Below are 26,412 nucleotides of genomic sequence, written 5' to 3' on the forward strand. Positions count from 1 at the left end.
AGTAATTTGGAAAAAACATCTCAAAAAAAAGCCTAGGGGTGTGGCTCAATGTGAAGCCCTCTATTCACTTCCCAGTACCTAAACAGAACCCAGGGGTGTGTTCAATCTAAATTAAAAAAAAAAAAAAAAAGGACAGGTTCATGCAGTAGAGATATAGCTCAGTAGCAGCATACATGAACACCTGAGTTCAGTCCCCAGTACCACCAAAAAAATTTTAAAAGTTAATCATTTATTCATTGGACTATTGTGTATTGTAGACCTAATCTATCCCAAGCCCTGTGCAGGAAGTTGGTTGCTACCCTTCCGGGATCAAAACATTGCAAAGCCACAGGATAGGCACAGACATCCTCAGAACTTTTGAGTAAGCCAAGGGTGGTGGCACACATCTGTAATCTCATCACTCTGAGAGGCTGAGGCAGGATTGCAAGTTCAAGCCCAGCTTAGATGACTTAGCAAGATCCTGTCTCAAAATTTAAAAATTAGGGGCTGGGGATTTAGCCCAGTGGCCTAAGCACCTGCCTTGCAAGCAGGCAGTCGTGAGTTCGATTCCCAGTACCAATAAAAAGGAAAAAGACTTACAAAAAAAATTTTTTTTTAAATTAGAAAAGATCTGGTAATGTAGTTCAATGTGAGGCCCAGGATCCGCCCCCCAACACACACAAAGAATTTTTAATGGGGTAGAATTATTTTCAGCCATGGTATGTATGTCTTTGGAAAGCATCTACTAAAAAACAAAAACACCTACTCATTCAATAAACAATGAGCAGGGTTGGAGATGTAGCTCAGCGGCTCAGCACCCGCCTTGCAAGTGTGAGGCTGAGTTTAATTCCGGGTACCAAAACAAATCAATAAACAGTGAACATTTGCTCTCCATCAGGAACGGTACTAGCATGCTACTGAGGTCAAGGACCTTAGAGTTACATAGCAGGGACAATGTCAAGAAATACATTAAAGTATTGGGTCCAAAAGAGGAACACAGGTTTTCCATAGATCCGCACTGAGGAATAGTAATTGAAGGGAAACAAGACTGCGTGCCCAAACACACAGCTCTCACCTTCCTGAGTGGGTCTATCCCTCCTTCCTTTAACCTGACTTTATAGGCTGCCTTCCCTCTTGTCTTCCATACTCCCCTCTCTCCTCAGCAGATTTCATTTCTTTTCTCTATCTTGGCATCCTTCGAAAAGCCAAAACACTCCAAAACTAGAGCCTGGCCTCATGGTACTACTGGGTTGTGGTCTCATACAACTGCTTCATTTCTCCGAGCCTGAGTTTCTTATTTACACAATGAAAGGATCAGATCACATCTAAGTGTGATTTTCCTCCAGCCAGGATGATACTCAGTCTTCTGCACACAGGGGTCCTTCCAGCTTTCCTTTCTTTGTACCGCTGCACACTATACACTCCCCCTCCCCCATGCCACCTGGCAAACTCAAGACTCAAATATCTTCATTGGGTCGATGAGTCTGTTTGTCCGCCTTTTAACACTACCTCGTGAGAGGCTGAAGAAAAGGGTAAAAGAATTAGACTTTGGGTTTGAGTTGTGGCTCCCCGGCAAAGCTTCAATTGCTCACTTGTAACATGGGGAAAATACCTAAATTTGTGCATCTAATCAGTTTACAGGAACTAGAAATGTCAAGTGGTTGGCACCTAACAAGTGCTCAATAAATGGCACGTGCAGTACACCTATGAGAAGCCCTGGGATTACTGAATCCGAGAGTTCGCCGTAGTTCTAAAGAGCCAGACTACGAGCTGCCTGAGGGCAGTGCGGGTTGCAAATCGTCAGTGGGCGCCACGAACGCGGCGAGGCCGGCCGGGCCCACGGGGACTTGACGCCAACTCCCGAGGGGAGGGCCGAGCAGCGCGGACCTCACCTCCGGGAAGTGACGCCACGGGGACCAGCCGCACCGGAGCTGGTCCGCCTGCAGCGGGGTGCGCGCGGCATGGCGGAAGCGGAAGGGAGTTCTCCGCTCCTGTCGCCGCCGCTGCCGCCCCCTCCCGGAATGGCGGAAGTGGAGGTGCCGACGGCGGCCGAGACGGACATGAAGCCGTACCACGGCTCTGGCTCGGTCGCCATGGACGTGGAGCGGAGCCGCTTCCCTTACTGCGTGGTGTGGACGCCCATCCCGGTGCTAACGTGAGTTTCCTCTAGAGTCCGCGCGGGAACGAGGAGAGTTCGGGGACTGCTGGGGCCTTCGCTGCGACCTCGGGCCAGCGTGAGCCAGCTTCGGCCCTGCGCGCAGCCAGCCTTTTTTCAGGGTGCCACCGCAGGTGGGACACGCTCCCTGCCTTCGTGACACCTGGTCTGGTCTTGGAGAAAAACACGTGTGGGGCCAGAAAGGCCAGGGGGCCGGCATGCAGAAGGGGACCCCTGACAGCTCTTAAGAGACGCTCTCAATCCCTCACAGGTTTGTTCCCTATCGAACAGATCCTTACTGATCACTTAGACCCAAGACATCCTGCTGTGTCTGGGAGCAAGAGTGGGAGTTTGGCCCGGGCCTCCACGCTCCTGGGATGTCAACATTGGAAGGGCCACCAGAAGTCTGGGCGTGCAAACCTTTGTCGTATACATCATTTCGGTTGCAAAGCAGGGGCAGGTCCCATGGTGTCTGCCTCCTGGGCAAAGTTTCTGTCGAGAAGCAGGTTCTGTAAAGGTCAGGAGAGGAGCAGGGTACAAGGGTGCTGCTTCCTGCCTTCCTGTTTCAGCCTTGATGATTGGCAAGTGTGGGACAGTTTGCCAGTCTCTCACTGGTGAATTCACTCTGAATTTCACCACCACTTTTAAGGTGAGAATTATCTCATCCCATGGTGAAACTAAGCTTCTTAGACCACTGTCTTGGTCAAGGTCCTGACCGCACAAACAGAGGCATTCAAAGTTCAAGTCTTCTAATTCTCTGTTATCTAACTTTCTTTCAACTTTCTGTCATATAGATAGATAGATTGTTTGTTTGTTTTTGAGACAGTCTCACTGTGTAGCCCTTACTGGCCTTGAATTCTCAAGGATTGTCCTGCCTCAACTTTCTGAGTGCTGGGTTTACAGGCATGAGCCACCATGCCTCCCTTAAACTACATTTTATCTCCTCTCACTGAATGGAATAGTTTTGTTTTCTTTATCAAAAACAGCTAAGTAGGAATACAGGCATATGTCACCTACTTAGGAGTCTGAGTCAGGAGAATCATAAGTTCAATGCCAACCTAAGCGGTTTAATAAAAACCCTGTCTCAAAATAAAGAAGGCTAGGAGTGCAGCACGGCATTCCCTGAGTTCAGCCCCCAGTACTAAAAAAAAAAGCCAAGTGATAATGTGGCCTTTTATATATGCTGCTGACCCGAAAATGGCTTTAACTCTTGTATTTTGTTTAAAATACTTGAAGTATTTCAAATGCTTATGTTTGGAAGAGCATCCAAATCTGATTGTTGTTTGTTTTGCTTTTGTTTTGGGGTTTTTTTTTTTTTTTTTGGTACCTGTGATCCAACTCACGACCACACACTTGCAAGGCAGACACTTATGCCACTGAGCTAAATCCCTGGCCCCAATCTGAGTTTTAAAAAATAAAATATTTAAGAATATATGCTCATCAATTCATTCATTGTTCTTTTCTGTTTGTTTTTTGATACATTCTCACTATGTAGTTCAGCCTGGCCTTGAACTTACTATGTAGCCAGACTGGCCTCAAACTCAAAGCAATCCTCCTGCCTCAGCCTCCCTACTGCTGAGCTTACAGATGTGTGCCACCACTCTCAGCTTAAAGTTGTTGTTTTTTTTTAACACATTGGCAGAGACTTGTATGTGCTCAGATCGTTGTAGGTGATGAAAATGTACAGTGGTGAATAAAGCAAATGCAGTGATTGTTCTCATAGAATTTTCTTTGTTGCAGTCTTGGGAATTGAACCCAGGGATTGCTGAGGTATATCCCTACCCTTTAATTTTGCTTTGTTTTGTTTTGAGACAGATGAAAGGAGTTGGAGCCGGGCGAATCTTGAGATTAGGGTCTAAGAAACAAGATGAGCTACTTGCCTGTAATTCTGAGTGACTGTCCTAAGGCCCTCAACAACTCACTCTTTGTCAGTTCAGTCAGCCAGATAGCAAGTATTTATTTAATACTTGAAGATAATAACATTGAGCAACTACCAAATATAAGGCAGTAGTCCCAGCACTTTGCAAGCAGGTCCTATGTAATCCTTACACTAGCCAGCCATCGAGGTACTTACTACTATCCATAGAGAGACAGAAATAAGTAACTTGCCCACAACTAAACTAGATTCAGCATCAGAACCAAACACTTTTTTTCTAACTGACAAATAGTAATTGTATAAACTTGTGGGGTACAGCATGACATTTCAATACTTGTTCAAAATACGTAGTGATCATAGCTGGGTGTGGTGGCGAATGCCTGTCATCCTAGCAGGATGGCTGAGGCAGGAGGATCTCAAATTTGAACTCAGCCTGGATAACTTGAGAGACTGAGAGAGACCCTATCTCGGAGTTTTTATAAAAAGAAAATGGCTAGGTATGTGGCTCAGTGTGAAGGCTGTGTGAATGGGGAAAAAGAAGAAGAAAATATATTTTAAAAAAATATATATAGGGGGCTGAGGATTTAGCTCAGCGGTATAAACACTTGCCTTGTGAGTGTGTGGTCATGAGTTTGATCTCTGGTACCGGTAAAAGTACAAAAATAAAAAATATATATATATACACTGTATATGCTAACATATAGCATACATGTAAATGTGAGATCAGATTAGGGTGATAGGAGTATCTGTCACCTGAGACATCATTTCTTTGTCTAGCTATTTAAAAATATACATTTGCCAACTGTAGTTGCAGCACCGTATAGAACATTAGAGATTATTCCTCCTGTTAGCTGCACCCCTCCATTCTTACATGCAGAACGTTTGTTCATTTAGTTAAAAAGCATTGATTGCAACTGTATACCAGGCTCTCCCCTAAGAGTGACTACAGTAAACTACACTTGCTCTCATAGAATTTAAGTTTTGTGGGAAAAGACAGTCATCAAGTAATTCAGGTAACAGTACATAGATACTGTGAAGAAAGTGAAGCAGAGGGGCTGGGGATTTAGCTCAGCGGCATAAGCGCCTGCCTTGCAAGCAGGCAGTCGTGAGTTCGATCCCTGGTACCGATAAAAAGGAAAAAGACAAAAAAAAAAAAAAAAAAAAAGAAAGTGAAGCAGAACCAGGTGTGAGGGCACACACTTACAATCCTGTACTCAGGAGGCTGAGGCAGAGGGATCACCATGAGTTTCAGGCCAGCCTGGGAAACCTAGTAAGTTCAGAACCAGCCTGCACTGTATAGTGAGTTCTTGTCTCTATGGGTTTATATATATATATATATATATACATATGAAATAAAGCAAAGCTGGGTAACAGATCTGGGATGTCTGGGGTTGGATATGTCATCGAGCAGCCTCTGACCTGGCCTCCCTCCTCACATCTGCCTTCCCATTCTTCAAACACATGCCATACTTTCCTGCCATACTTTTGGAGTTTTCTTTTCTGCCTGTCCTGTCCTGTTCTTTTGCAGGTCAAGGTTAAAAGTCACCTTCTCTGTGATGTCTTTGCTGACACCACCTCAGCCCCATGTGATTGCCTCCACCTCCCTAGCAAGGTGCTTGGTGCTCAGCCAGGTGCCTTGAGACCAAGATCAGGCTGACTCTGTGAGTTCTGCTCAAGCTGGACGTATCTATCCATCTTATATACCTTCTGCACCATGTCATATACTATTTTGTTTTATAATACATTGTAGGGTGTGGCTGTCAGGCTACAACAAATCTCGGCTTCCTATGTGTTACATAGTGGAGTCTATCTAAGATCTGTAGGGTTTATTGTTTGTTTTCTTTTTGGATATTGTACCCAGAGCCTCATGCATGCTAGGCAATTACTGATGAGCTACATCCTCAGATATTTTTATTTTTAGATAAGAGTCTTGGCAAGTTGCCAGCATGGACTCAAATTTGTAATCCTCCTGTCTCAGCCTTCTGGGAACCTGGCACTATAGGTGCACACCACCATGTCTGGCTGCCATGGGCAGTTTTTCAAAAGCAAATTTTATAGGGCGTGGCGATACACACCTATAATCTCAGCTACTCAGGAGGCAGAGAATCACTTGGGCACAGAATTTCAAGGCCATGGTGGGTAACACAGACCATCTGAGAAAATAAATAAAAGGGCTAGAATGTAGTTCAGTGATACAGTACTTACCTAACAAGCATAAAACCGTCAGTTGACCCTCAGCACTGCAAGTAATAATACCTAAGTGCGATGATGCGTGCTTGTAAGCCTGCAATCCTACACTCAGGAAGCTGAAGCAGGAGGATCCCCTGTGAGTTTGAGGCCTGCCCTGGCTACATAATAGATTCAAGACTAGTCTGAACTACATAATGAGACCCAGTCTCAAAGAACAAAACAAAAAAAGACACTGTCTTTAAAAAGGCTGGGCCTCTGATTGACATGCTTTGTAATTTTGTTTGTGTTATATTCTTCTTTTTTTTTTCTTTCCTTTTATGTTTGAATAAAATGGATTTGAATAAATAAAGAAATAAAAAGGCTGGGCATGTAGCTCAATATGAAAGCCCTGGATTCAATCCCCAGAATCCAAAATAAAAGACTAACAGATAAATATAATAAAATTTTTAAATGCCCATACTTTGTATTTTAATGCCCATGGCTTGGGCGGGGGGGGGAACAGTGGCAGCTTTATTAGGCAGGTGGCTACTTGAGGGGTAGGAAGCATGAAGAGTAGGTGGCCTCAGTGCCAGGCTGGCGGTGCTTCATGGGCTTGTAGGTGATGGAGAACTCACTGAGGTAGTGGCTGATCATCTCAGACTTGATCCCCACCTGGTTGAAGCTCTTGCCATTGCAGATGCCCACCGTGCTGCCCACCATCTCAGCAGGATGATCTTGTCCCAAAGGCGTGTCTTCTCTGTGGGTGGGGCCTCTGATTTGGCTTTGTGCAGGTGCCTCAGCAGACAGTGCAGTTTCCACCACAGGCCGCGGTTCAGCCGAAGCTGCCGCCGCCATGCCGTGCACGTAGAGCTGCATCAGCTGTTCATAGGACACATCCAGCAGCTGGTCGAGGTCCACGCTGCAGCAGGTGAACATGAAGAAGGTTGCTTCCTTTTCTGCTCTACTTCCACCATCTTGTCAGATCTTTGGAAAAGCACTTTTTTTTAAGGCCCATGTGATACTACTCCAGGCCTCTTCTTTGGTGTTTTGAGACAAGGTCTCTCTCTTTGTAGTCCAGGCTGGCCTCAAACTTGTGGCACTCCTTCCTCAGCCTCTTGAGTGCTGGAATTATAGGCGTGCACCATGACACCAGGCCTGGCAATAAAAAAAATGTGTGTGTGTGTGTGTGTGTGCGCGTGCTTTGAAGAGTAAATCTGTCAATGTAGTGCAGACTGACCTTGAACTTGCTTATGTAGTCCAGGCTGGCTTCAGGACAGTGCTTCTCCTGCCTCTGCCTCCCAAGTACTGGGGTTACATGCACTTCCTACCGTGGCAGGCCAGGCAAGAAAATTTTATTTATTTATTTTTTTGTACTAGGGATTGAACTCGATACCTTGCACTTGCCAGGCAGACACTTATGCCACTGAACCAAATCCCTGGCGAGAAAATTTTTTAGTGCCCATGGCTTTTTAAAAATTAAATTTTGCAGGGCATGGTAGTACATGCCTATAATCCCAGCACTTGAGAGGCTGAAGCAGGAGGATCACCATGAGTTCAAGACCTTGACTACACAGTAAGTTCAAGGCCAACCTAAACTACACAGCAGACCATGCCTAAAAAAAAAAATTTGAACTTTTAGTTCCTGGAATGCACCCTATTTTGCCCTCATCCCTGCCTTTGCCATGGTTTTTCTCCCTTGCCCACCCCACAGCGTTCCTACTGAGGTAGGCCTTGCATACTGTCTTAAATATGCAGCTCAGTGAATCGTGTTTGTCCACATCATGTAACCATCATACAGAGCATTGCAGAGTGCCTTTGTATCGTTCCCACCCGCTTCTCTCTGCTGACCTGCAGCCAGAGGTAGGCTTTGCCTTTTCTTGAATCTTTTGTTTTCCTTCATTCTGCTTTAGACTATGAGAGTCTGTTGTATGCAGTAGTTTGTTCTGTTCTTTCTTGTTCTTGTTCTTGTTCTTGTTCTTGTTCTTGTTCTTGTTCTTGTTCTTGTTCTTGTTCTTGTTCTTGTTCTTGTTTTGAAATAGAGTCTCACTGTAGTCTAGGCTGGCCTTGAGTTTGCTATGGAGCCCAGGCTGGCCTCCGACTCGGAGTAATCCTCATTTAATGCCCTACCTGTTTAATGACTGTCTGGACTCATGATCAGGGCACACTGTTCAGACTTGTGACCCACTGGTCAGACTTAAGAGCCATCTCTTTTTTCGTTATTTTTTTTTTTATAGTTTCTGTGTATCTTACTATTTTTTGTTTCATTTTTTGAGAAGGGTCTCACTGTGAAGCCCAGGCTGGCCTTGAACTCATTCTGTATCCAGGTTGGCCTTGAACTTGCAGTAATTCTCCTGCCTCAGCCTTCCAAATGCTGGGATTACAGGCGTGTGTCACCACGCCCAGCTGGGGTAGTGGTATTTGCCACAGGTCAACTTCTGAAGGTGGGAGGCCCTAGAGCCACGGCAGCAGCACAGCAAGTGGGTCTTATTATGACACCTTCCAAATGACATTCCTTTCATCATTTTGCTTATGCCAAGACCAGTGCTTTTTTGTTTTGTTTTGTTTTGTTTTTTGAGGCAGGGTCTTGCTTATGTACTTTAGCCTGGCCTTGAACTCACTGTGTAAGCCCAAGCTGACATCGAACTCATGGCATCCTCCTCTTTCAGCCTCCTGAGTGATAGTATTACAAGTATGGACCACATCTGACTAAAAAGGCATACACTTTAAGAGTTCAATTCAGTGAAGTGTTTTTTGTTTTTGCCTTTTGTGGCACTTGGGGTGGAACACCAGGCTTTGCATGTGCTGGGCAAGTGCTGTACCACTGAGCTATTCCTATATCCTGACTTCAGTTAGTTTCAGCAAGTGTTTCCAGCTATTTTGCTTATAGGTGTTACCAGCGTTTTTATACGAGGCTGCATGGGCACGAGCATTTGTTCCTGTTAGGTGTTGGGTTGGAAGTGGAGCTGAGGCCTGGTGTCCCATGCCAATCTCCCAAAGCGATTGAACTGTTTGTCTTCCCCCAACAGTGGATGAGAGTTGCAGCTGCTCCTTACCCTCTCCTGCAGTCTACGCTGTCACCCTTCCTGCTGGGCACAGCGCTCTTTGGCTGGGCCATGCTACTGGTGCTCAGGCAGCTCTCCTCCTGCATCCCCACCCTCGGGAGCACCCTAAGGAGTGCTCACTTCACAGCATTACAGTCAGCGCTGCACCCTGGGGAAGCGTCCCCAGTGCCTGTCTAACTGACGGCAGACCCTAGCTCTCGCCCTTAGCTCTCCTTTTTCCTCGCAGATGGTTTTTCCCCATCATCGGCCACATGGGCATCTGCACATCCACAGGAGTCATTCGGGACTTCGCTGGCCCCTATTTCGTCTCGGTGAGTCCTCCTCCTGCCAGGCCCTGGAGGTTTGAGGCTTGCTGCAAGGCTGGCCTGTCTTGCTTGCAGGAAGCTTCCTGTCTCCCCAAATCCAGGAAAATGGCACACAGCCCTGGCCCTCGCCCGGTGCCCTCCCCAGTGTTTGACCCCTTTCCCCGTTCTCTCGCCTCCAGGACAGGCCGGGAGGGCAGTGTGGCCAGAAGGATTGTTAACTAACTGACCCAGCCCTTTGCCCCCATCCCTGGGGTACCGAGACATGGGTAGGGGTTAGAGGCAAGAGTGGAATCAGACCTCCCAGGAACCACATCTCTGGACCTTCAGAAGGTGGGAGCCAAGGTAGGGGGAGGCTGATATGATTCCTGGGGTGGGGCTCCTAGAATGAGCTGTCTGTTTTCTCAGAGCCATTTCCTGGGGATGGACCAAGACTGGGTCATGGGCAGCTTTGCCTGATAGCAGAACTGGGAGAAGGGGTGTGATGACACCAGCCTCTTTACATTAGCAGTTGTCATGTGTGACTTAACACCTGTCACCTTAGAAATTATTTCACTCACGAGGCATATCCTGGTAATCCCAGCACTCTGAGAGGCTGAGGCAGGAGGATCAAAAGTTTGAGCCCAGCCCAACTTAGTGTCTTAATAAGACCTGTCTCAAAATAAAAAGTGAAAAAGGATGGAGGTAAGGCTGAGCACAAAGCCCCAGGGTTTAATCTCCAGGTGTGTAATAGTACACATCCTAGGGGCTGGGGATTTAGCTCAGCGGCATAAGCACAGCCTGCCTTGCAAGCAGGCAGTCATGAGTTCGATCCCTGGTACTGATAAAAAAGAAAAAGACAAAAAAAAAAAAAAAAATAGTACACATCCTGGTGGGAATGGTGTCAGGCTGCAGGCAGAGAGGCGGCTCCATGTGGGCCATCCCTGTCAGGCCAGGAGACCAGATTGCTGCTGTTTATACCCCAAAGGGAACCTCCTGCCTGTGGTCAGCGGCCAGAGAAGACTGACCAGGAAGTTAGGCCAGGAGAGCTCCTGGGTAACAAGTCACCTCCTTCCCACAGTAGGGCTGCTCTTGGCACTTTACAAAGCATGCCAGGCCCCAGCAAGCCTGTGCCTCACTTCTGCCCGCCCTGACATACCCCTCCTGTGTCACTGTCGCTGCACTTGAGCCACTGACCCAGACTTGTCCAGCCTGGATGCTGGCTCCCCACTAACCTCTGCTCTTGTTCCTCAACAGGAAGACAACATGGCCTTTGGAAAGCCTGCCAAGTAAGTGATAGCCCCAATGCGACAGCCCCAAGGTTAGGTTCCTCTCACCCAGAGAAGCAGGCCAGGCCCCCTAAGACACAGGAGTCAGCACCCTGAGGACAGAGTGAGGGGAGGGACATAGCATCTGGCTGGTCTTCACCTGCAGACCATACAGACCTTCTCCCCTTGGTGGGGTCATTTTCTGCTCCAGAACAAAGAGGAGAGAAGGGAAGAGACTGGTCAGGGTCACACAGGTAAGAAGTCCAGTAGTAGAGCTCACAGCCAGGTCTATGTCCCTCTATAACCTGGACTCCTCTCAGGAGCATGCAGACCGTTTAAAGTATAACAGAGCTGAGGGGGGGAAGGAGGCACCTGTAATCCCAGAACTCTAGGAGGCTGAGGCAGGAGGAACACAAGTTTGACCCCAGTCTTGACAACTTAGCAAGACCCTATCTCAATAAAAAAGGCCTGAGACGGCTGGGGATGTAGCTCAGCGGCACAAGCACCTGCCTGGCAAGCCCAAGGTGCTGAGTTTTTGATTCCTAGTAGCAAAAAAAAAAAAAAAAAAATTAACAAAAATAGACTGGGATGTACATCAGTGCAGAGGCACTGGGTTCAATCCCTAGTACCAGAGAACAAAGGTGTAAGAGGGGTACTGTTTGTTTAGAACTTTGCTGGCAAGTTCTGCTTAGGGAGAATAAAAGCAGATCAGGCTGTTTGGGAGAGGAGCAGATTTATCTGGGGGCTTTGGTCTTTGTTTCCTTAGTCTTGGGCACTCACCTGGGGTCAGTGTCTCAGTCATTGTATTCTCAAAGCAGCAGTGAGTACTCCGTGGCCCCAGGCTGCCAGGATGGGGGTGTTGAGGAGGAATGGGTGTCCACAGCAGAGGCGCCTTAGAGCAGTGTTCCTGACCCTGCTGTGACTCTTGTGCAGATGGATATGTGGTCTAGGGCCTCTGAGCTGGGCATTTGCTGCTAGGCTCCTTTTCAAAGACAATTTGGGGGTTTTTATGTTTTGTCGTTGTAACTTTTTGAGGGGGGTGTTGAGATAAGGTCTCACTATGGAGCCCAGGCTGTCCTCAAACTCAGGGCAATCCTTATGCCTCAGCATCCAAACTGCTAGGAATACAGGCACATGCCACTAGGCTTGGCTTTTTTTAGTTTTTCAAAGACAGTGTTAAGGGTATTCTTTTCCAGGCGGGAGCCCCTGAGGACACTTGGTGCGGGCCACCATGGTCTCTCCGCTCCTTCACCAAGCCATTTCCCCACACCAGAGCCAGAGGGCGCTGTGTCTCCCAGTGCTCCTGCCCTGGACTCCTGGGGCGCTACTGCCTGGAACACCCAGCCTGACTCATGGGCTTCAGCTCTGCCAGCTTCTGTCCCCCTCACCCCAGCAGAACATCGGGGAGGCCTGTGGAGAATGCTTGCTGCTAAGTGGACCCCACAGCATGATATTCAAGTCCCTGCATGATATCCCTGCTGCATCTCCTACACTCTGTTACCCTATTCTTCTCAGTCCTCCAGGAGTCCCCAGTCACTTTCGTCTGGGACACTCTGCACAGTGTTGTGCCTTTCACTTTGTTCAAGCTGTTCCTCCCTTCCCTGGCTTGCTATCCCTCTTCCTGCAAATTAGACTTGGGTGTCACCTCCAAAAGCTTTCTCATGCACTGTCTTCTTCCATTCACGTTGCCATGACAAAGTACCATCAAGGGTTGGTTCATAAACAACAGAAACTGCTTTCACATGGCTCTGGAGGGGAGGAAGGCCAAGCTCAGGGTGCCGGTCAATTCCCCGTCTGGCGAAGGCCTGCAGCACCCGCTCACGTCCTCATATCAGGTGGTGGGGAGCATTCTGTCCCCCACCTCTTATGCAGGCACTGATCCCTTTCATGAACTCCCTTCCCCAAGGCCCAGTTACTTCCCCAAACCTCACTCCTAATACTTCCACGTTGGGAGTTAGGGTACAGCATGTGAATGAGGGGAGATGTACCCCTGTGACACTCCCAGCTGAGTTAGTTCCACAGCCTCCCAGATCCACTGCAGCACTGGCTCCCAGCCGTCTGCTATGTGACTTTCTTCTGGAACTGGCTTACCCCACAGCCTCAGCATCCTGCTCTGGGCTCTCGTGGAGGCCACGGGGATCATTCATAGAGCCGAGAGGCCACAAGGGAGGTGAGCCAGTGCCCAGATCCCCTATCCCCCGCCAGGTACTGGAAGTTGGACCCTGCACAGGTCTACGCCAGTGGGCCCAACGCGTGGGACACAGCTGTGCACGATGCCTCTGAGGAGTACAAGCACCGCATGGTAGGCAGGCTGGCCAGCGGCAACTGGGGTGGGGGATTCCCCCAGGCTGTGCTAACACACCCCTTTCTGTGCCTCCAGCACAACCTCTGCTGTGACAACTGCCACTCGCATGTGGCATTGGCCCTGAATTTGATGCGCTACAATAACAGCACCAATTGGAATATGGTGACACTCTGCTTCTTCTGCCTGCTCTACGGGAAGTACGTCAGGTGAGCTGGGCTGTCCTCCAAGGACCGCAGCCATTCCCCGAGTCCTTCAGTCAGCAGAGACAGCTGGGCAGACACCAGCTGGAGCTGCGATGGCTCTGGAATGATGAACTGAGTTCCTGAGGGGAGGGAGGTATCTGCTGAAGTCCAGCTTGTCACCTGCTCTCTATATGTGGCGTTGGCTAACTGTCGTGGTCTCTGTGCTGCCACTGTCCTTGGTGGGATGGGGATTAGGATTCTGGTTCCTTGTGGAGACCACAAATCCACAGAGCCCCTTGCTTGGGCAATGTGAGCAGACGTGTCCACATAGCATGGTGTGGTGACCAGCCCAAGAATGCCTTCCCGGGCATCCCTTGTCGGAGGCCGGGTTCTGAGTAAATGGGCCCAGTGGAGGCCCACATGGAACTTTGAAGTCACAGTTCATGACCTGTGAGTCCAAGACATCACCCAGCACCTAGCGAAGAGAGCTCAGAGACATTAGGTGAGTTGCCTATGGTCCTACAGCACGGCCACAGGAGAGCCCAGACGTGGGAGCCAGCGCAGACGTTGGCAAATCTGCCTGCCTCCCACGCTTTCCTCTTAGCTGTGTTCATCCTTGAAAGTATTAAAAAGGAGACTCTTGGAGCTTTTTTCTTTCATCCTGAAAGGGTTTTAGAAGTGTCCTGAGAAGAACGTAGCTGTGGTTATGGAGAGACTGCGGCAGAGCCAGAGTTGAACCAAGGCCCTAGACTCCAGCCTCAGCACTGCTGACACTCACCAGCTTCTCCCAGTGAGATCTGTTACGAGGGGCCAGGGCAGCGGGCCATGGGCCACGCACGGCTTCCATCCCCAAGCTGCAGTTCCCGGCCCCCTCCTCCTGGCTGTGCGTGAGCTCGTAGGACCTGGGAGACTGAATATAAATCCACCTCCTGCTCTGGCCAGGGATCTAGACCCCACCAGGAACTGGGGATCCTTGAGAGCAGGCACCAGGCTGAGTCCCATCCATGTTGACCAAGTTTGGGGCTAAGGGAGTGATTCCGGTAGCTTCTTTGGGGCTGGCAGCCCTGTTGGGCTTGTGGATGAATGCAGCTTGACCCTATGCCTGCCTGCTCACTCCGCTGTTCTTCCTCCATCAGCATCGGGGCCTTTGTGAAGACCTGGCTGCCCTTTGTCCTCCTCCTGGGCATCATCCTGACTGTCATCCTGGTCTTCAACTTGCGGTGATGGCTGCCAGGTGGCCCCAAGCCCACCAGGCTCCTGAGAAGGCAGCCACTACCCTTTTGGTCCCAGATTCTCCCTCTTGACCCCTAAGGCAGAGTGGACCTGCTGCGAAGGACCTGGGGTCTGGGCTGCGGGATGGAAGTGCTGAGGATGAACATGGGCCAGGGCTGTCTGCTTGCTGTATCTGGTGGCTTTTCAGGAGCTCTGTGTCCCCTCCCTTGGGCCTGTGACCCCAGCCTTGAGGCCCCCTCCTTGCCAGCTGTTGGGATGGCCTCACCTCCCTCTATTGAGCTCTTCCTGCCACTGCCAGTGCCCAGGGCACACGAGGACCCACCTATGAGGCCACACCATGATGAGATTGGGAGTGGAAGCCTGCTCTTCAACCGCTGGCTCTGGTCTCCAGGTGGGGCGGGAGCACCAAGAAGTCTTCCTGGTGCCTCCCCAACATACTCCAGAGCGATCAAATGGGGCTGGACAGGCCCCTGCAGCACCCTCTTCCATCCCAGGGCTCCCAGCGCCTGGATCATCTCCTTCTGCAGTTTGGGGCTGGGCTTGCAGGGGAGGGGTGCAGTTTGGCGGAGTCAGTGTGTAGAACAGACAATATAGACCACACTTGGCCCCAGAAGGAGTGCAGGCTACCTGCTGGTGATGGCAACATTGGGTCCCGAGAATAGGTAGCCAGTCAGCAGCTTGTGCCACAAGAGAGCCGAGGAGGGGCTGCTCTTCCCACTCCACCACCACTCCCCGTAAGTTGCCAGAGGGGGCTGTGCCGCTGCCTCACCTCCTGCCCCGCGGGCTCCTTTGTGAGGGGCTCCCTGGCAGGACAATAAAGAATTTTTGAGTCCAGATGGTGTTCCTGTTTTTCCCTGTCTGTGGCTCACTCCTTCCATCAGCTCCTTCCCTCTTGGTGTTCTTGGGCACCTCTAACCCTGGCCAGAGGTCTGGTTGCCAGCGCCTTTGGCTGAGTCTGGCCAGTTCCAGGAACTCGTGGAACATCATCTTCTCTCACGACATCATGCCTGCCCCATGCGACTGTGGGAACTGCTCCTTCCTCCACCTCTGCCCTTCCAAGCTTGCTCCTGGAGGCAAGTGAGTCTGAGACCCCTGGCATATTCAACAGTTTCTGCAAACCTTGCTCCCTCAGCATTGGGGAGACTGAGGCAACAGGATTGCCAAAAGTTCAAGGCCAGTGTAGGCTATGTAATGAGCTCAAGGCTAGCCTAAACTACACAGTGAAACCTGTCTCAGATAAAAGTTTTTAAAAACCTGAAGCTGGACAATAACATGCTGGAGGAACGGTGTGTGGTCTGAAGGAGACTGGAGGAGGAAGAGACTCCCAGGAGAGGCTGAGCAGGGCCCAGGGCTGGTCAGTAGGGGACAGATGGAGATGGGGCGGGAAGAGACAATGCCAGAAGCAAGGGGCAGGGGGTGCCACCTCTGAGGGCCAGGGTGGTAGGGATCAGGGGTTTCAAGTGGTGGGATGGCAGTGGAGACTGGCCAGGGAACTGTGTCCAGGACCTACAAAAAAGACCTGAAGGCAGAGGGAGGGAAAGGGAGAGGCCTATGACTAGGCAAGCAGGTATCTTCAGGGCTGCCGAGAGGTGGGAGGGCTCCCTGAGTAAGGGGTGAGGATGCTGTTAGCCACTGTCCATCTGGGAGCCCTGATGGGAAAAAGCAGGCCACATTTCACCACAGTGGACACTCACTGGATATTGCATATGTAGAAACGTGTATTTATTGAGTGCAGGGAGCGGGCCATTTGATCCCAGCTACTTGGGAGACTGAGGCCAGAGGATCAAAAGTTCAAGACCAGCCTGGGGAACACCCTGTCTATGAATGAATGAATGGGCCCGGGGATGTAACCCAGTGATACAGCATTTGCTTAGCATTGCCTGAGCCTTGAGGTCAATCCCTAACTATAAAATAAAGGAGTGTGGGGGAAGGGCCCAGCAAGGGTTGAACTGTAGTGAAAGTCCTCTGAGTAGGGATTATTTCACCCTTTTAACTGGTGAGGAAAAGTAAGATCAACTCACAAAACATAAATTGGGCAGGCTGGACCTCTGGGGAGGTGAAGGAAGGTCACCTTGTTTTTCAGAGTAGTGTTCAAACAGAAGCTGGTTTTGATCAGAGGAGAACTGAGGCTTTCTTTGGAACCCAGCCCTTGTCCACCTCCTCCCAGGTCTGTGAAGTGTCTGTCATCCAGGTCCTGGGTACAGGAGAATGGGAGTGGACAGGCACCCTGCAGTGGAGTCAGCTTTTTAGCTAGCTCTTGCCCCCAACCAGAAGGAAAACAGCCCCAGAGGATCATGGTCCCAAAGCTGATGTTCTCTAAGGCCCAAAGGTCTGCTCTTGGGGTGAGCAGGATCTGGGTGCTGAATGAGGTGTTCAGAGGGGTTCCCCATAGACAGAGGGTACAGTACTTGCATCCTGGCACTGGAAGAGTCCAGGCCTTTTCATGCAGGTGGCGCCTAGAGTGGCAGAGTGGACAGAGACCACTGTGGCCAGCACTTCCTTAGAGGTGGACACAGTGGAATGCATGTGAGTGCTGGGGCTGTGTTGGAAAAGGGACACCTGGCACCAGCTTCATGCCACCTTGTACCAGTATTTTGTTTCCTTTAGGACAGGCTCCTCGTACTCTGCTATCTACAGTTTGCATAGGAGAAAACTACAACTCAGACAGGTTAAAGACTTACTCAAGGTTACACAGAGACAGAACAAGGACTTTGCTCAGGGGTTGCCTAACTACAAAGTCTGCAATCCTCCCAGGACTCTGGTTCTTAGAAAGAAAAGTGTCTCAACTTGGCTTTCAAAGCAGTTTCCTATCAACCCCTCTGTGGGCGGGGAGGGGTTGCTACAAGGCAGCTACTCAGTTTATGGACAGGCCGGCCAGGGCTCCAAGGATCCTGTGGGGATTACAGGATAGTATGGAGAGCTGGGGACATCTCCCAGGTCCAGGCCAGCCCAGGCTTCTCTTGAGAGCAGCTTCAGGCCACAGCCCAGAGAGCTGGGGAGTCCAGGCCCGGTTTTGCACCAGGCCCTGCTGAGGTGTTTCCTCCTCCCCCTCCCCTTGGCTGGGGCAGCTCCTTGCTGGGCCAGTCAGCTTTAGGCCTTCAGAGTTCTTCCCTGGTTCCTGAAACTTACCTGCCCTGCTGGAGAGCCAGAGCCACCTAAGAAGGAGTACTCCTATACTGGACCCTTACAGGTAACATGCTTTGGTGCCAGATCCCCTGCCAGTGTCCCCAAGAAGAGGCACTGCCACCTGGTATCCTGGGTACCCTCTGGCACCTTGGGGTTTGAGGAGGTGGGAGCCTGACTAGGACTGGACAGCTCAGGCAGATAGACCCTTCTGGTCTGTCCAGTGTTGAATCAGAGTTGGGAGGAGTACTTGATCAGCCTCTGGAAGGAAAAGGGGAACAGTGTCCCCAGCTTCAGAAAAGGGGACATTTGGTTTGGATGCCAATGGCTCAGCCCAGGCAGACCTCAAGACAAGGCTAGGCTTAGTTCTGCCAAGTGTCTTCCCCAAATTAGGGTGCGTGCATGCACACACACACACACACAGTTGCCCCCAGGAGCCTTATCACACATCACAATACGCAGCTTAGTCTTGCAGACAGCAAAGGAGGAAATGCACACGGTGCATACACCCACATGGCACTGTCACCCAGAAAGCACTGAACACCCCACATAGCCAATCTAGTCAGCCAGAGAGCATCACGCAGCAACAAGACACACAGACACTACATGGGCTCCTGCAAGCTTAGCATGGGGATATGCCAGCCACACCACAAGACACAAATGAAACACATGGTGTACCACAAAAATGTCTCAGATGAGCCTAAAGCCATTTGTGTGACAGCCAGCATCATGGACACAGCAATTTAGAAAGTTGTCACCTAGGAGCACACAGGGTCCCATAGACAGATGCACAGAAACCCCGGGCTCCTCAGAGCAGGCAGCAAGGAAACAGGCTTGCTCAGCTTGGGCACTGACTCATCTGGGGAGGGACAGGGCAGTGAGAACAGCAGACACATGCCAGGACCTGCCACCGAGCCACCCTCTTCCCACATCTCACCTACTTGGAGCCCTGGCACAGAAGGCGTGGGAAAGAGGATGGACTGCCCCGTGGCTTCAGCCACAGCCTAGCACTTTGTCCCCTGCCATGTCTGCATGCCCCTTTCAGCCGCCAAATCACGGTGATGCCTGGGCATGAGCTGCTTTGCCATCCTCAGCTACTGGGGTTGGGGGTGCCATGTGGCCACAGCAGAGCAGCCCAGGGGTCTGGGGCAGGCGGGGCTGGTGGTAGGGGAATCCTGGGGCTGGAGGCCCCAGTTGAAGTAGGGGCAGTGGTTACTTGAGGGGAGGAAGTTGGGGGTATGGGCTGGGGAGGAGGTTGCCTCAGACAGGAAGGGCAAATGGGCCAGGGCAGGGTGGAGGTGAGGAGCAGAGGAGCCGCTCCAGATGGGGAGGCTCTCTGGCCAGGAGGATGAGCAAATACAGGTGTGCGTGTGTGCATGGTGTGTGCATGTATTCCTGGTGTATGCGTGCATTCCTGGTGTGTGCATGTGTTCCTGTGTGTGTGCACATGGGTATATTTTTGCATGAAATCAATCAAATACCAGCTATTAGCCATGTGTAAAGCCCTGTTTTGAAGAGATGATCTATCCCCAGCTTCAAGGAGCTTGCAACCAGTTAGACTGGCAACGTGTCTGGCTTTAGGCAGAGGCATGTATTTGTCCCCAGACTTATGCAGATGAACCTCTCAGGATGGGTCTCTCTCTCTCTCTCTCTCTCTCTCTCTCTCTCTTCATTTTCATCAGGGATCAGATCGAACTCAGGACCCCTTGCTTGCCAGGCAGGTGCTGTGCTGCTGAGCTATATCCCCAGCCTGGTCTCCCTTTGTGTGCAGGAGCTTTGTGTAGGCTTAAGAATGTGTGTGTGCATAGCTCTCGGGGAATGGGCTATGCGTGGGTCTGCACAAATCCCTCCATGGGGGGATGGGTGTGCTTGTGCCTGTCTTTACCAAGTGTGGGTGTGCACCTGTGACCACAAGCATTCGTGCCTGCCTGCCCAGGTCAGTGTGCATGTGTGTCTGTGTGTGCCATCTCTGTGGTTCTTCCTGTGTCTCTCCTGCAGGGTGTGTGCACAGGTGTCTCCGTACACTTTGAATATGTTCCTGAGAGTATTCAGGGCTACGACCTAGGCCTCCCCCTTCCAGGAATTGTACCTGCCCTCCCACAGGGCACACATTTGGGGAGAGAAGGGCAGACATGCTGTTTGAGGGAAGAGACTGATCTGACCCCTTGATCTGCCCTCAGGAAGCTACTTGTGCCCAGCTGGGGCCCAGCCCCAGCTGATGCCCCAGAGGGGTCACCCATCTCAGGAGAGGCTTTGGGCTCTGTCCTCCCTCCCCATGGCACTTGACCCACAGCCTGAGGCCGAGGGATTGTTGGACCTCAGCTTCCTGACACAGGAGGAGCAAGAGGCCATTGCTGATGTCCTCAGACGAGATGCCCACCTGCGCCAGCTGGACGAAGGGCGGGTCAGGTGAGGCAGGGTGGCTGCTGGCCAGGAGAAAGGGGCCTCAGGCCCTTGCAGGTTTGTGCAGGTCCCTGCTCTGCTTCCTACCAACACCTGTCAGAATCCTCTGGTCCCCTCTGCCCTTGGGCAGCTCAGCGCTCTTCTCCTCTCTGGGGTGGCTGTCCCAACCCCCCCCTATCCTCCCTGGTGGCCTGTCCTGTCAAGCTGTAGCCACCACACCACTATGGCAAGGGCACAACCCTGCCAGCCTCCCTCATCTCATCTCTCCCCTCAGCCCTAACCTGACAACAAACACAATCCCTCTACAGCCTCGTGGATGCTCTGTGCCCCTGAACACACTCTCACTTCAAAGCTGAGGTTGTCTGTGCCTTCCTCCTGGAGCACAGCAGCAGAAGGCATGATAAACAGCTGGAGAACAGACAGACACTTCTAGCTATGCATGACTTACATGACCCTATTATCTGTAAAATGGGGTTGTGGAGCCCTGTCTCAGAATTAAAAGAAATTATGCAAGTATGGCCCACAGTAATCATTTAATGAATAATTTCCTTTTCTATCTGGAGAATCCTAACCCATCCTTGAAGAAGCAGTTAGGGGTGGGGATATAGTTTAGTGGTACAGAACTTGCTTAGCATGTGTGAGGGCCTGGGTTCAATCTCTAGCATGGGGAAAAGAAAAGAATTTGAGTGTCATCTCCTTCCTGGATCCCCACAGAGCTGGCCCTTCTTATGTTCTTCACGGCACCTACCTCCCCATAGCATACTTCACTGGATTCAGTCTCCCCACAGCAGGGGTCACATGTGATTTGCTGTTGAAAGCTGGGACCCATTGGGTGGCAGGAATATTGCCTGGGTGAGTAGTGACAGCCATGCCCTCCTCTATCCCCCAGCAAGCTCCGGGCCTCTCTGGCAGATCCCAGACAGCTGAAGATCCTAACAGGAGACTGGTTCCAGGAGGCACGCTCCCAACGGCACCAGCAGGTCCGCTTGGGCTCTGATCTTGTCCGAGCCTCTATCCGCAGGAAGAAGAGCTCTAGGGGTGAGAGGGACTTGGGCAGAGTGCTGGCTGGGTTGGGTGGACAGGGAGAGGGCCCCTGGGCTACAGTCCTGGCTGCCCCTATACTGTGTCTTTGGATGGGGTTAGCATCACTACGAGGGGCCTCTCCTGTGGGTCACAGTTAGACTTGAGAAAGGGCAGTCACCGAACTTCTTCCGCAGGCCCAGGAGACCAGGCTCTGGGCAGTGACAGGGAGACTGAGGCTGCTGGGAAAGATCCTGAAGAGGAGTCAGGGCCCAGGTGAGGAGGCCTCACAGGGAGAGGGGAAGTGATGCCAGTTACCCAACCCCTTCCCCTGAAAATCAGCTCTGTAACCCATCCTAGGCTCCCCATAGATGCGGAAGCCCCTTCAGAGAGACATGGTGAGACTCATGTGAGTATGGAATGACCCAGTGAGCTGCTGGTAACGTGGGGCACACCACCCAGGGTGCAGGAGACTGTGCCGGGGAAGCAGCCCCCTCCACCTGAATCTGGGGAGATCAGGGATGCAGCCCTTCCCTGCTCTGGTCAGAGGATGGTGTGGACTGACCTCTGAAGGAAGCCAGCCAGTAGGAATGGGCAGGACTGACAGAGATAAAGCCAGAACTCAGATGCTAGGTCCTGCCCAGGCCCATCAGCAGAGGCAGGCGTCAGGGTGTGAGGGTGTGAAGTACAGGCCAGACTGGTCCAGCAGCAGCTGCCAGACCTGCTCTGAGGGCAGCAGCCCTAGATCTGAAGCTGGTTAGCCCGGCTAGAGTCTCTCATCTCTGACCCCACCATGACCTTTGGCCCCTTCTTCAGTAGCCCCCACTGTGACCCCTACCCCTTGATTTCCTTAGGGACCTGATTTCCCCTCACCGCATGTCCCTCTAAAGGTCTCAGATCATGAGGAGGAACCCCAGATCCAAGAAGGTGAGTGGGAGTTTGTGTTGGGATCAAAGGCGGCCCTTAGTGACCCCAGTCACCATGTCCATCTTCCTCCTTCCCTGTCGGTGCCTGTGTGTGGCCGCCACGACCCCAGGGCAGCGCTGGGGCCTCAGTCTGCAGGTCGCCAGGGCTGTGAATCAGTCCCTCCAAACTGGCTCCGGGACAGGCAGGACAGGAGCCCGCTCAGCGGCTTGTGCCCCGTCCCAGCCCCCGGCCCGGGGGGCGCGCAGGTGGACTTGGAGCATGCGGGGCCCGAGCCGGAGCCGGAGCCGGAGCTGGAGCCGGAGCCGGAGCTGGGGACGAGGAAGGTGGAGGTGGAGCCGGAGCCCCAACCCGGGGCGAGGAAGGCGGCTGAGGAGCGGCGGCCCCCGGCGGCCCAGGTAGGCGGGAGCTGCCCGCGGCTACTTGAAAGACCCGGAGCGGATTCTGGGCGGGAGCGCCAGCTCCCGGCTCGGGGCTGCGCGCCATCCAGAGACCACGGAGGTGGGAGGCGGGAGGCGAGCGGGCGCCCCCTCACTTTCCTGTTCTTCAGGTCGAAGTGGCCTCCGAGATCCTGGAGAACGGGGAGGAGACCACGGGGCTCAGCCCCTCACTTGACCGCATGCTCAGCAGCAGCTCCTCCGTGTCCAGCCTCAACTCCTCCACGGTGAGGGGTGGGGTGGGGGGGGACCCGGGGGCCGGCTCTCCCCCACCCATGCGAGTGCTCGAGTGCTCTCTACCTCTCCCTCCCCACCCCTCCGCGCTCCGGGTTGTAAGCCCTCGCGTTCAGGCAGCCCCGACGTGAGCCCGGCACCAGGGTCCTGACCTCCCCTACCCTGGCCTGCAGCTGAGCGGCAGCCTGATGAGCCTGTCCGGGGAGGTGGAGGCGGGGGCGGTGCAGGTGTGCGGCTCCCTGAACTTCGCGCTGCGCTACGATCCCGGGGCCCGAGAGCTGCGCGTGCACGTGATCCAGTGCCAAGGCCTTGCCGCCGCCCGGCGCCGCCGCTCCGACCCGTGAGTGCAGGTTGCGGGGATGCAAGGGGTCCTCATGCGTGTGAGGCTGGAGGCACTGAGGAGTCATTCTCACGGCTCAGCCCAGCATCAACTTTCCTTGGCCTCAATTTCCTCATCTTCAAAATGAGAATGACGCCAGGCATGATGGTGCACGCCTGTAATCCCAGCTTTCGGGAGGCTGAGCCAGGAGGATCGCTGTGAGTTAGAGACTGGCCTGGGCTACATAGTGAGTTCAAGGCCATTCTGAACTACTTAGCGAGATTCTGTCCAAAAAAGGGGAGGGGAAAAAGACATGGGGATTAAGGAAGTCATTTCTGTAAATTAGCATGTGGCCTTACACGTAGGACCAGAGTTGTGGATAGTGGCGGGGGAGGTCCCGGGGCAAGGGAGAAGGCTCTGAAAGGGTCCCCTCTTTATCTCTGGCCCTCCCCTTACTTGTTCCAGCTACGTCAAAAGCTACCTCCTCCCAGATAAACAGAGCAAGCGCAAGACAGCTGTGAAGAAACGGAATCTGAATCCGATCTTTAACGAGATTCTCCGGGTGAGGCTGCAGGACCTTAAGGAATAGGGCTTCTCTTCCGGAGGGAAGAAATGCAAAGGGGGCTGCTCCAATCCTCCAGGAGGGCCGGGCTCATCCACTCTGCAGCTGCCTGCGTTCATTTTCCCTGCCTGTCCCCATCGCACCCCCGCATCCCGCATATCATGCGGCAGGACCACCAGCGGTGCTGCACTAAAAGCCACCTCCTGTCCCCAGTACTCTGTCCCTCAGGCTGAGCTCCAGGGTCGCGTGCTGAGCCTGTCCGTGTGGCACCGTGAAAGCCTGGGTCGAAACATCTTTCTGGGTGAAGTCGAAGTGCCCCTGGACACGTGGAACTGGGACTCAGAGCCCACCTGGCTCCCCCTGCAGCCTCGGGTAGGGTAGCAAGGCCTGCGTGGGGTGCCCCTTGTGCTGGGAACTAGCCTTGGGCAGAGCCTCTTTCGCCTCTTACTCTTAAAGCAAGGCATGTTCCTGGGAGGCCTTGCCCCCTGTCCCTGCCTGCTGACCACCCAACCCAGCCCTGGCTGTTGCAGGTGCCGCCCTCTCCCAGCGAGCTGCTCAGCCGCGGTCTCCTCTTGCTGTCCCTCAAGTATGTTCCTGCTGGCTCTGAGGGTGAGTGACCTGCCCACTGTGAGAGGCCACGCTGGATGGGCCCTGGGTGGCAGCAGACCCCTGTTGAGTGAGGTGGTGGACTTAGCCCTGAGCAGACCTCAGCTGAGCTCTCTGCAGGTGGGGGACAGCCTGTGAGCGGGGAGCTGCACTTCTGGGTAAAGGAAGCCCAGAACCTCGTGCCGCTGCGCTCCGGATCTCTGGACACTTTTGTGCAATGGTGAGAGCACCGCTGCCTGTTCCTCTGTCTGCTGTGGAGCTCCAGCCTCTTTAGCCCACCCTGTTCACCAGCTGGGTTTGGGACTGGGGAAGAGGCCTGGAGTAGGGAAGGTTAAGGACATGTTTGAGGAGCTGCATTTCAAGGAAACTGGTGGCGCCTGCAGGATTTACTGGAGAGCTAAGGCTGAGACTGAGAGGCCACAGGGTCCCTCCATGGAGAATCTGGAACTTGCAGTTCAGGGAGTTATTTTTTCCCTCAATGCTAGGGATCAAACCCAGGGCCTGAGGTTTGCCTAAGCTAAGGTTCTACCACTGAGCCATTCCTCCAGCCCCAGTGGTTTGCAAAATAAGCTTGGAGGACCTTTAAGGGGTGCCTCCAGAGTGGGTGTGATGGCCACACTTGCAATCCCAGCACTTTGGAGGCTGGGACAGGAAGATCACACATTTGATTCCTGCCTGGGGAGCTTTTTTTTGTTTATTGGGGTTTTTTTTGGTACGGGCATTGAACTCAGGACTTCATATTTGCCAAGTAGGTACTTATACTGCCGAGCTAAACCCCCGGCCCGGGGGAACTTAATAAGATGCTGTCTCAAAAATACATAAATAGAGGCTGGGGATTTAGCTAAGTGGCATAAGTACCTGTCTGGCAAGTGCAAGGCCATGAGTTTGATACCTGGTACATAAATACATAAGTAAATAAATAAATAAAGTGTTTAAAAGGGCTAGAGATATATCTGTGCAAAGATTCTAGGTTCAATCTCCAGTGCCACAAAACAGGGATTCCAGCTGGATGTGATGGCACACATCTGTAATCCCAACACTTGGGAGGCTGAGGCAGGAGGACAGCTGTGAGTTCTCGGCCAGCCCAGGCTATATAGTAAGTTCCAGGACTATGATGAGATCTTGGCTCAACAACAACAAAAATAAATAAACAAATAAATAAATAAAGGGGGGGTGGTTCCTCCAGATGCTGCCTCTCCCCCAGAGTGAAAAGGAGGTAGGTCCATCAGATCCTGTGCTTTCATTGTTTTTCTTACTTTTAAGCAATATTTTATTTTGCAGAAAGACTTGGGACACTAGTTGGGATTTAGAGGCATCAGGGAATCAGTGAAGCTCACTAAACCAGGGAATAGCAGAAAATTGCATTTCAGAGACATCACTCTAGGCTCTGTCCTACGAATTTGACTTATAAGTTTAAAGACAGGAGACTCAGGGGAGACTGATGCAAAGGGCAGTGAGGCTAGGAGCCAGGTCTTGGGCCGAGCCAGGGGACATGCACAGAGTGAAGAAGAAAGGATAGCACTGGATGACTATTGATTCTAGGGACGGGGGAGAGTGATCACCTTATTGCTGCCTACCTCTCCCACAGCTCAGTGCTACCTGATGACAGCCGTGCTGGCCGCCAGCGCACAAGGGTGGTGCGACACAGCCTCAGCCCCATGTTCAACCACACCATGGTTTACGATGGCTTTGGGCCTGCTGATCTGTGCCAGGCCTGTGCTGAGCTCTCCCTTTGGGACCACGGGGCCCTGGCCAGCCGCCAGCTGGGGGGCATACGCCTCAGCCTGGGTACTGGTAAGCATAGCACAGCCCTGGAGGGAGTATGCTGGGAGGCAGTGGCGCAGTGTGTGGCCTGCACACCTCTCTGTATTTTTCTGGGCTCTTTCCATCAAGATCTGGAAGGGACTGGGCACAACACATAATCTGGGACCAGACAGGTGTCTGTTGGACCTGACGTGTCCAGGGTGACCATGCCCGCCACCTCTGCCCACCCACATCTAGGCAGCAGCTATGGGCTCCAGGTGCCCTGGATGGATTCTACCCCTGAGGAAAAGAACCTATGGCAGACACTTCTGGAGCGGCCGTGTGAGTGGGTGGATGGCCTTCTACCCCTCAGAACCAACCTGGTCCCCAGGACTTAGCCCTACTCAAACCCTCTCTCAAGGCCACCATCCCAGGGCCTGCCCTTGGCTAAAGTCAATAAAATTTCATCTAAGGTCACTAAGGGCTGGTGTCTGTCTGCTGTGGATGCACAGTGCTGTAAAGTGCTAGGGG

The 26,412-nt window shown here is 52.2% G+C and overlaps 2 protein-coding genes and 1 pseudogene across 5 annotated transcripts; 2 read left to right on the forward strand and 1 right to left on the reverse strand.

Moving 5' to 3' along the window:
• Nucleotides 1–1,890: 1,890 nt before the first annotated feature.
• Tmem222 (transmembrane protein 222) lies at nucleotides 1,891–15,344 on the forward strand. Of its 2 annotated transcripts, XR_010043036.1 has the most exons (7): nucleotides 1,891–2,134; nucleotides 9,468–9,552; nucleotides 10,780–10,811; nucleotides 12,996–13,092; nucleotides 13,171–13,301; nucleotides 13,946–14,067; nucleotides 14,414–15,344. XR_010043036.1 is itself a non-coding variant. In XM_003471286.5 (6 exons), the coding sequence occupies exons 1-6, from the start codon at nucleotides 1,941–1,943 to the stop codon at nucleotides 14,499–14,501; spliced, it is 627 nt and encodes a 208-aa protein (XP_003471334.1). In that variant the 5' UTR covers nucleotides 1,895–1,940; the 3' UTR covers nucleotides 14,502–15,344. The 2 variants fall into 2 exon arrangements, 1 of the variants encoding a protein (XP_003471334.1); XM_003471286.5 differs by lacking the exon at nucleotides 13,946–14,067 and having other exon boundaries at nucleotides 1,895–2,134.
• LOC100724939 (small ribosomal subunit protein uS19-like) lies at nucleotides 6,726–7,153 on the reverse strand (annotated as a pseudogene).
• A 2,096-nt stretch (nucleotides 15,345–17,440) lies between the features above and the next one.
• On the forward strand, nucleotides 17,441–26,409 carry Sytl1 (synaptotagmin like 1). 3 transcript variants are annotated; one of them, XM_063235858.1, is made up of 14 exons: nucleotides 17,456–17,700; nucleotides 19,814–20,042; nucleotides 20,926–21,074; nucleotides 21,254–21,332; nucleotides 21,417–21,465; nucleotides 21,911–21,983; nucleotides 22,206–22,378; nucleotides 22,531–22,644; nucleotides 22,825–22,991; nucleotides 23,436–23,532; nucleotides 23,746–23,904; nucleotides 24,063–24,141; nucleotides 25,727–25,932; nucleotides 26,140–26,409. In XM_063235858.1, the coding sequence occupies exons 2-14, from the start codon at nucleotides 19,852–19,854 to the stop codon at nucleotides 26,407–26,409; spliced, it is 1,806 nt and encodes a 601-aa protein (XP_063091928.1). In that variant the 5' UTR covers nucleotides 17,456–17,700; nucleotides 19,814–19,851. The 3 variants fall into 3 exon arrangements, with proteins under 3 accessions (XP_063091926.1, XP_063091928.1, XP_063091927.1); XM_063235857.1 differs by adding an exon at nucleotides 24,259–24,358 and having other exon boundaries at nucleotides 17,463–17,700; nucleotides 21,911–22,378; nucleotides 26,140–26,358; XM_063235856.1 differs by having other exon boundaries at nucleotides 17,441–17,700; nucleotides 21,911–22,378.
• Nucleotides 26,410–26,412: the final 3 nt, after the last annotated feature.

Source organism: Cavia porcellus, unplaced genomic scaffold (assembly GCF_034190915.1).
Source record: "Cavia porcellus strain 051 isolate PalLab524CR breed Dunkin Hartley unplaced genomic scaffold, mCavPor4.1 scaffold_25, whole genome shotgun sequence".
Classification (NCBI taxonomy): domain Eukaryota; kingdom Metazoa; phylum Chordata; class Mammalia; order Rodentia; family Caviidae; genus Cavia; species Cavia porcellus.